The sequence below is a fragment of the Lactuca saligna genome, chromosome 9 (assembly GCF_052625555.1).
Source record: "Lactuca saligna cultivar CGN05327 chromosome 9, ASM5262555v1, whole genome shotgun sequence".
NCBI lineage: Eukaryota > Viridiplantae > Streptophyta > Magnoliopsida > Asterales > Asteraceae > Lactuca > Lactuca saligna.
Window position 1 is genome coordinate 156,196,642 of NC_136425.1, and position 9,517 is coordinate 156,206,158.

General features: G+C 30.4%; 1 protein-coding gene across 3 annotated transcripts; it reads left to right on the top strand.

Annotated features, from left to right (window-relative positions):
* The first annotated feature begins 1,194 nt into the window (after positions 1-1,194).
* LOC145014506 (beta-glucosidase 18-like) lies at positions 1,195-7,536 on the top strand. Of its 3 annotated transcripts, XM_078972888.1 has the most exons (12): positions 1,195-1,465; positions 1,552-1,618; positions 1,709-1,767; positions 1,855-1,930; positions 2,014-2,088; positions 2,175-2,262; positions 2,343-2,595; positions 2,983-3,098; positions 3,181-3,433; positions 3,934-4,036; positions 4,176-4,281; positions 7,247-7,536. In XM_078972888.1, the coding sequence occupies exons 1-12, from the start codon at positions 1,307-1,309 to the stop codon at positions 7,440-7,442; spliced, it is 1,551 nt and encodes a 516-aa protein (XP_078829014.1). In that variant the 5' UTR covers positions 1,195-1,306; the 3' UTR covers positions 7,443-7,536. The 3 variants fall into 3 exon arrangements, 1 of the variants encoding a protein (XP_078829014.1); XR_013665545.1 differs by lacking the exon at positions 7,247-7,536 and having other exon boundaries at positions 3,181-3,437; XR_013665546.1 differs by lacking the exon at positions 7,247-7,536 and having other exon boundaries at positions 3,938-4,036.
* Positions 7,537-9,517: the final 1,981 nt, after the last annotated feature.

Here is a 9,517-nt window from a genome sequence, read left to right on the forward strand (position 1 = left end):
TAAAGATTGTTGAAAACCAAGACTTCCGTTTTTAATTCATACCATTTTGTTGTGATGTCAACGGTATTGCGATAGTTTTCTGGGGCACTTTGAGGGTCAGCATTGAAGGCATAAGTTAAACGGGTCCAATAACTTGGATCATTCACCCTGGTGGTCTCATGGATATTAATATATGCACGAGTTAAACGGAGGTTATCCTCAGCGCTCCATGGTATGGAAGCCATTATGACGGAAAACAGGAGGGTTAAATTTTCAAAAAAAAAAAAAAAAAAATGAAATCAAGAAGAAATGGTACAGAATCGATGAAAGGATACACATGGTAAAGTGATTTTATGTTACTTATTCTGCAGAGTTTTTCTTATTTAATTACCCGTTTAAAAAAGTTATGTGTTTAATAACTTCTATGTTGTTGTCATTGTTGTTCGGTATGTTGCGTCAATTGGTTCTCAGGCTCACAAAAAATCACTTAAATACGTCTATAACTTCTATAGCTGATCTGCAGAGGTGTACACTGATCCGCAGAGGTGTACACTGATCCACAGAGGTGTACGTTGATCTTTTTTCTTATTTAATTACCTGTTTAAAAAAGTTGTGTGTTTAATAACTTTTATAGTTGCTGCTGCCATTATTGTTCGGTATGTTGCGTCCATTGGTTCTCAGACTCACAAAAAACCACTTAAATACATCTATAACTTTTATAGCTGATCTGCAGAGGTGTACACTAATCCGCATAGGTGTACACAAATCCGCAGAGGTGTACGCTGATCCGCTAATAACAGTTCTGTGAATTTCCAAACTGTTTTATGGACTGATATTAAACATAAGTTCATTATTTTTAACATTTTTTTGTCAAATTTTTTACATAAAACATAAAGTATTAGTATATTAACAAAAAATTATATTAATAAACGAAAACAAAAATAGAAAAACAAAAAAATTAAAAATTAAAAAACTCAAGATCCGTAGAGGTGTTCGGGTTCATCAGATACAAACGTATTACATAAAACATTTCATTATTTTTAATCTTTCTTTGTAGAATTTTTTACATAATAATCACATATGGTATTAATATATTTAAAAATAATAATAATAACGAAAATGAACGCAAATAATAATAATAATAATAATAATAATAATAATAATAAAATATAAAAACAAAATTCCACAATCCAAGAGCCTTTAATATCCCCAGATTGTTTGATATTTTCCCAAAATATGAATTTGGACCGCATATTTGTGTACCGCTTGGAGCACATCTTGATTATGGGTGCTCTGGTCTGACTTCGCTCCAATTAAAGAAACCGATATGAGAATCGGATTTCCCAGATGGGTCTGTTCTTGCTCCTTCTTCTTGGGTCTTTTCCTTGTTGATTCAAAAACTCACACATCATTTCATGAAGAAGTCATAAAAAGATCAGATTTCCCAGATGGGTTTCTGTTTGGAGTCGCTACTTCAGCCTACCAAGTATTCTCTACTCTGTTTCTTCTCTTTCAGTTTTCTGATAGCTGAGTCAGCTAAACTCACCAATGAATTTCTATTACTTCATCTAGATTGAAGGGGCATATCTTGAAGATGGTAAAAGTCTCAACAATTGGGATGTATTCGCTCTTTCCCCAGGTAACAAAATCAATCAATTGACAATTGAGTGTTCAATTGATTCATCTTTACATTATCAGATTAGGTTAACTATAACGTTGCAATGTTTAGGCAACATTGAAAATGGCGACAATGGATTCATAGCTGATGATCATTACCATCGATATCTGGTATCTTAAACTTTTGACAATGGATAACAACAACATATAACTTTCACATCTCTTCTAATCTTATTTCTAATCAATCGATTGTTGCAGGAAGATATTAACATAATACAGTCACTTGGTGTAGATGCTTACCGCTTCTCTATATCATGGTCAAGAGTTCTTCCAAGTATGATTAAAATTCAACATTTCTCATAAAAAAGGATTAAGAACTTCCATTTCTTGATAGAAGATCTTGTTGAGTTATATCAGGAGGAAGATTCGGCGATGTTAATCCAAATGGGATTCTGTTCTATAACAAAATCTTGGACAATCTCTTATTCAGAGGTAAAACGCTAAACTTTTAACTCCTTTTATGTCAATTCTTCATGAAAATTACATACTTTAAACACATAAATTTTCAACTAAAACAGGAATTAGACCATTTGTAACAATTTACCATTACGACTTCCCCGAAGAACTTGAAGATCGATACGGGTCTTGGCTCAGCCCGTTAATGCAGTATGTGGAAAAGAATCCGATCTTCTATTCGATTAAAATAAACGCTAAATTACTTTCATGAAATATATAATCTATTGTAGGGAAGATTATGTGCACTTTGCAGAAACATGTTTCAAAAACTTTGGTGATCGAGTGAAGGATTGGTTCACTATGAATGAGCCAAATTTGTTTACACAAATGGGATACGAGAAAGGAACGTATCCACCCTCTCGTTGTTCACCACCTTTTGGCAATTGTTCATCTGGAAATTCTGATATCGAGCCTTTAATTGTAATGCATAACATGTTATTGGCACATGGAAAAACAGTGAAGCTATATCGAAGAGATTATCAGGTAATTACGTAATTTTTTTTTTCAAACAGGTTTGTTTAACCACTAAACTTTCAATTTTTTTTCCATTGTTATGAAAGTTTGTATCTTTTTTGTAAATATTTGTAATTTTTGTTAACATGGCGCTGATGTCGACATACGACATAGCATGTGTCTTGAAACAATTTCATTAAATAATAACCAAGCTTCAAGCTTTCAGCTTTCGTTTTGATATAGTGAAAATGTTGAAACATTAAAAGGACAATGTTTCATTGTTTTGAAATTTTTTTGATATACTCATATCAATACTGATATTAGTATTGATGTTTCATCGTCGCGCTTAAAGTCAACTTAAAGTTGACTTTTTTCTTGCATGACGAACATCCTTTGACTAGATTAACATACATGCAGCATGAACAAGGTGGATCAATCGGGATTGTTGTAGATTGTTTCATGTATGAGCCTCTAACAGATAATGATTTTGATCAAGAAGCCGCTAACAGGATCTTGGCTTTCAATATCGGCTGGTATATATATATATATCCGTATACGCACTTAACTTTGAAGATGAAATCAAGATTCTTTTTTTCTTTAACTTGTTATTATTAGGGCATTGGATCCACTAATTTTTGGTGATTATCCATCTGAAATGCGCAAGTATCTTGGAGATCAATTGCCAAGATTTTCTAGTGACGAAAGGAAGTTTATGAAAGATGGAATTGACTTTATAGGAGTCAACCACTATGCTACTCTATATGCAAAAGATTGTATTCATTCAATTTGTAGTTTAAGTGGAAGTCGAGCAATCCTAGGTTTTGTGGATGCAAGTAAAGAGAGAGATGGTATTCCGATTGGTGCGCCAGTATGTATGATATGTGTGAAATACCCGTTTTGCCCCTCGTTTACTATGGGCGTGTTTGGCACAAAGCTTTTGGAAGCGTTTAGGAGCTTCTAGCTTTTAGCTTTTGACAAAACGCTCTAGTTTAAACAAAAAGCTTCGTTTGGCAGTACGAGCGTTTAACTTTTAGTTTTATTAAAACGCTCCGATTCTAAAAGCTATTTCATGTAGCTTTTAACAAAACGCCCCGGAGCTTTTGAAATCAATTTTCATAATTACCCTTAAAAATATATTTATATACTTTTTTATTTTTAATCAATTGTCCTTTTATGTAATTTTATATATTTCAAAAGTTTCCAGTTCCTTTTGTCAAACATTCATATAACAAATAAAAACTACAGCTTCCCGCTACCAGCTATCAGCTACATGCTACTAGCTACCCGTTTCCAGCTAACAGCTACTTTTACCAAACACGCCCTATTGCTTTTTTTTTTTTTTCATTGTTTAATTAGTTGTGTTGGTAGACAGGATTGGGATCATTGCGTGTAGTTCCAAGAGGCATTAGGGAAGTGATAGAGTATCTAAAGAAGAGATATCACAACAAACCCATGTTTGTTACTGAAAACGGTATGCAAATTTGGGAATTTTGACTTTTTGGATTTGGTCAATCCTAATTGCTACAACTCTTAAATTCAGTATAGATATGGATTTTGTTGCTAAATTAAACTGCAAGAATACGTTCAATTTTGAAGTTAAATTTATGTAGGGTATTCTGATCCGAAAGTTGATGATCAAGTTCAAAATATACTTCAAGACTTCGATCGAATAGAATTTCATAAAATGTACATGTCGTCTTTGGCCCAAGCGATCAGGTGATTATATTATATTTATACAAAATTACAAAAATGGTCCTTGTGGTTTGCCAAAAGTCACAAAGGCAGTCTCTGCTAATTTTTTTTTGATGCAAATGGTCCTTGTGGTTTGTAAAATTTGCAAAGTTGGCCCTTTTTACTAACACCGTTAGTAAAACGCTGTTAGGGACTGAATCTGTAAGGGCATTTTCGTCTTTTCAAGTATAAAGGGATTGAATTTGTGACATTTAATAAACCACAGGGACCATTTTTGAAAATTCTTTGAAAAAATGAATTAATTTGATGAAAGAAAGAGGGAAGGTTCGAACTCACAACCTCCAACTTCCTTTATCGCCAAAGCCTTAACCAGTTGAGCTAAATGCTCAGCTGGTTATTTGTTCCTAAAGCTAATATATATAATAATGAAACCGTTAATATTTAAATAATAAATAAATTAAAAAAACATTTTTTTTACCTAATTTCTTTTTAATAAAACAAAATGTATTTTAGTCCTATTATAAAGAAATATATTTTTACAAACAATTTTTATGTATTTGTTTTATGTAAAATATATTTTTTATGTCTTTAAAATATACATTTTTGTATAAAAAATATGTTTTCGTAAAATATATTCTTTTATGACTTTGAAATAATAATAATTAATACTACTCATTACATAAAAAATATATATAAGTTCTTTTGGGTCGCTAGTTCTCAAATACGTAATTCATCTTATTTAACATACATATTTCATTTTATTTAAAATACGTATATCATCTTTATTAAATACATATAACCGAAAAATGGTTTTAAAAAAACCGATTGAACCAATCGTTTTGTAAAAACCGTTTTTTTTTTTTTTTATTGTTGTTGTTTAGATACATAACAAAATCGTTGTTAAGTTGTTTTTAATACACATAACCGAAAAAAATATGTTTTTGTAAAATATATTCTTTTATGACTTTGAAATAATAATACTTAACACTACTCATGACATAAAAAAATATATATATAAATTCTTTTTGTTTGCAAGCTCTAAAACCGGTTTTTCGGTTATGTGTATTAAAAACAACTTAACAACAATTTTGTTATGTATCTAAACAACAACAACAACAACAACAAAAAAAAAAAAAAAAAAAAAAAAAAAAAAAAAAAAAAAAACGGTTTTTACAAAACGATTGGTTCAATCGGTTTTTTTAAAACCATTTTTCGGTTATATGTATTTAATAAAGATGATATACGTATTTTAAATAAAATGAAATATGTATGTTAAATAAGATGAAATACGTATTTGAGAACTAGCGACCCAAAAGAATTTATATATATTTTTTATGTAATGAGTAGTATTAATTATTATTATTTCAAAATCATAAAAGAATATATTTTACGAAAACATATTTTTTATACGAAAATGTATATTTTAAAGACATAAAAAATATATTTACGTAAAATAAATACATAAAAATTGTTTGTAAATTTTTTTTATAATACGATTAAAATACATTTTGTTTTATTAAAAAAAATTAGGTAAAAAAATGTTTTTTTAATTTATTTATTATTTAAATATTAACGGTTTCATTATTATATATATTAGCTTTAGGAACAAATAACTAGCTGAGCATTCAGCTCAACTGGTTAAGACTTTGGCAATAACGGGAGGTGGAGGTCATGAGTTCGAACCTTCCCTCCTTCCTTCAGCAAATTAATTCATTTTTTCAAAGAATTTTCAAAAATGGTCCCTGTGGTTTATTAAATATCACAAATTCAGTCCCTTTATACTTGAAATGACGAAAATGCCCTTACAGATTCAGTCCCTAACGGCGTTTTACTAACGGTGTTAGTAAAAAGGGCCAACTTTGCAAGTTTTACAAACCACAAGGACCATTTGCATCAAAAAAAAATAAGCAGGGACTGCCTTTGTGACTTTTGGCAAACCACAGGGACCATTTTTGTAATTTTGTCTTATATTTAGGTCTTAACATTTTCTATTATAGATAAAGTGATACCTGGATAAATGATGTTTAAAAAAATATTTGAGAAAATAATGACACACACAAAAAATCCATAGGACTGAGTTGGGTAGCGTTGTCGAAAATACCCGAATTACCCATCCGATTTTTTCGGGTATCGGGTAAATTTTTCCGGATAATCGGGTTACCCGATTATTTCGGGTCGGGTAAAGGGTAAATTTTTTTGGTTTCGGGTATACCCGAATTACCCAAATTATTTTAAATTTTTTTTTTTTTTTTTTTTTTGTAGAGCTTGTACTATATAGCAGGTATTTGATCACGCTTAAACTAACTATCATTATTGTAAAACGTAAATATATTTATTATGACAATACGACACTAACAATATTAAAAGTAATTTTTATATATCATTACGTTCTTTAAAACTTAACTGTTTTCTAAATTATAGTTTTTATTTCAACTAACAAACTCATTATTTTGACGAAACTTCAAAACATGGCAAAACTTATGGCTACATTTATCTTAAACATTTTAAACTTTTAAATTAAGATCTTTAGGTATTTGTTTTTTTTTTTTTTTAACATCTTATTAGATTAGATTAAGTTGTTAAAAAATTACTTGATATCCATGTATTAGTGACTAAAAAATCTCAATGTTCAAAACTTGAGTAACTTCGTTTATATCTCGTTTGTTTATATAAACAAGACTAATAAAGCACGACGTATTTATTTCATTAAATTTATTTTCAGGTGAAATTCAAAAAAAAAAAAATTATATATTTCGGGTAATACCCGAATTACCCGAATTTAGTTTGGGTAAGATAACGGGTAATTTTTCTAACATGAAAAACCCGAATTACCCGAAACCCGAAAAAATTACTCGTTCAACACCCCTAAAGTGGGGTATATCTTACAATCTCATGTATTCGACTTTCTTTCTGCATTGAGTCAAAAACGAACACCCATACATAAATTGTTTTGCATGGTCGAATAATTTATAAAAAAAATGGTGGACAGGGATGGAGCGGATGTGAGAGGCTATTTTGTGTGGACATTAATGGATGATTTTGAATGGAGACTTGGGTACACTCCAAGATTCGGATTATACTACATTGATCATCAAACACTCAATCGTATCCCAAAATTGTCTGCAAAATGGTACCAAGATTTCCTGAAAAACAATACCCGGGCACTAGAAATCCAAGATTCATAAAATATTCAAACTTTTATATAATTCGCATATGTATTACAAGATATTTGATTGGTTTGTTGTATCATATGAGTAGTGTGTCTTGTTGACTATGGAACATGATAGGTTTTGTTGCTACACATGCACTTGTAAGCAATTGGACAAGTCTCGGCCTCGGCGGGTCCCATAGAACAAATGAACCGCACCCTAACCAAATGGCAGGGCGAACAGGAACCGCATGCATGTAGACAGTCTGGCAATCTTGAACCCGCGATTTGTAGTGTATCTGCTCTATGTTTCACTATGTCTATCGCATCACCATGACCTATAAAGATAAGTAACATAAGATAAAGGGCTAATATCATAAATGGTAATAAACTATTTGAGATGTTCAAAAAAAAACATCATCGGGTTAAAGAAAAAGATACTAAAGAATTTAAGGTATTGAAATTTTTGTTCACAAAATACGCATTTGGTGAACCAAAATATTTCACTTGCTTACTTCCTTATGCTACTTTTATAGTACAATTGTGACTTTGAACCCTTTAAGATGAAAAAGAGAGCGACATGTCATAAACAAAGATGGGAATGATGACATAAAGAATTGAAAGGAATGAAAGGTTACCCATGAGAAGAAGACAGGATGCCAGGAGCACAGAAGAGAATAAATGGTTCATTTTTGCTAATTGTGTGTGTAAATTGGTGAAATGTGGGGGTATAAAAGGAAATTTGAAGAATAAAGTGAGTCACAAGGAAGTAGCTTTTCTCACAAGATAGAAATGCCTTCACATGGTTTTTTACCATGTAGTTATATCTAATGGACTAATGTTCAACCCATTCAATTTCAAGGCCGATTCCATGTTTAATTCGGTCACTATCATTCAATTCCAATGACATGTTTACTTCGGTCACTATCATTCTCCCTCCTTGTCCTACCCCAATTCATTTTTATAAAAGTAGGAAACATCAAATATTTTTTACTTTAAAACAAGAGCAAATAATAATTAAAATTAATTTGCTCATTGCTAATAATGATTTATTATTATTATTATTATTATTATTATTATTATTATTATTATTATTATTATTATTATCATCTTAAAATGTTAGTGTTGGTGTTAATTGTGTGCAAGTAAATGTACTTTTTATTCAAGCTTCATTTTGAGTAAATATTTTTAAAATTAATATAAGAGTATAATAATAAAATGACAAAACTTCATAAATGATCTTTATGGTATCTCAAAATCTGAAGTTTAGTCCCGATGTTTAAAAAACTTCACAAATGGTCATTTTCGCTAACTCCGTTATCTTTTGGCTGTTAAGTGAAGAGCATTTTCGTCATCTCGTACATTTAAGGATATTTAAATGCTATGGGCATGTATATATGTATTAAATCCATCTTTTTATCTTTCTCTTCTTCATCTCTTTTTCAATGTCATGTCACTACTCCTTTTTTTTTTTTAAACGACAAATCTAACTTACTCCTAAACTACACCTTAAATCTATTTATATCAACAACGGGACTTGAACTCTCAACCTCAAAAAAAAAAGGGGGCAACACCGGATACGGTTGGGCTACAAGCCCTTTGGTCCCTCTCTTTTTCTTGTCATGGTAAAGTTTATGTGGAACGCGTGGTCATGAAAAACATGACACAACTCTGTAGAGCCTAATACGAGTTTTCCATAACTTTATTAAAAATGTTTTTTATAAAAATGCATGTTAAGGCATATATACAAACATGGCATTCTCAAGATGATTTGAGGCCCGAGGCAAAAGCAAAAAATGTGACCCCTCAAAATTTAATAATAAAAAACCATAATACTATATATATATATATATATATATATATATATATATATATATATATATATATATATATATATAGGATTGTATTTGAAAGACACGAGTTAAAAAAAAAAACAAAACAATGACAAAACAAAATCAAAAATCCGAGTAATCGAACAACCAAACCATTTTGAAAAACGGTCAGGTGTTTGGAAAGAAAAATCTTATGTTGGTGAAAACAAAAAAAAAATGAAAAATGACCCGTCTAACCGGTTGGTTAATATGATTTTCGTTAAACAAACCTATAAATAAT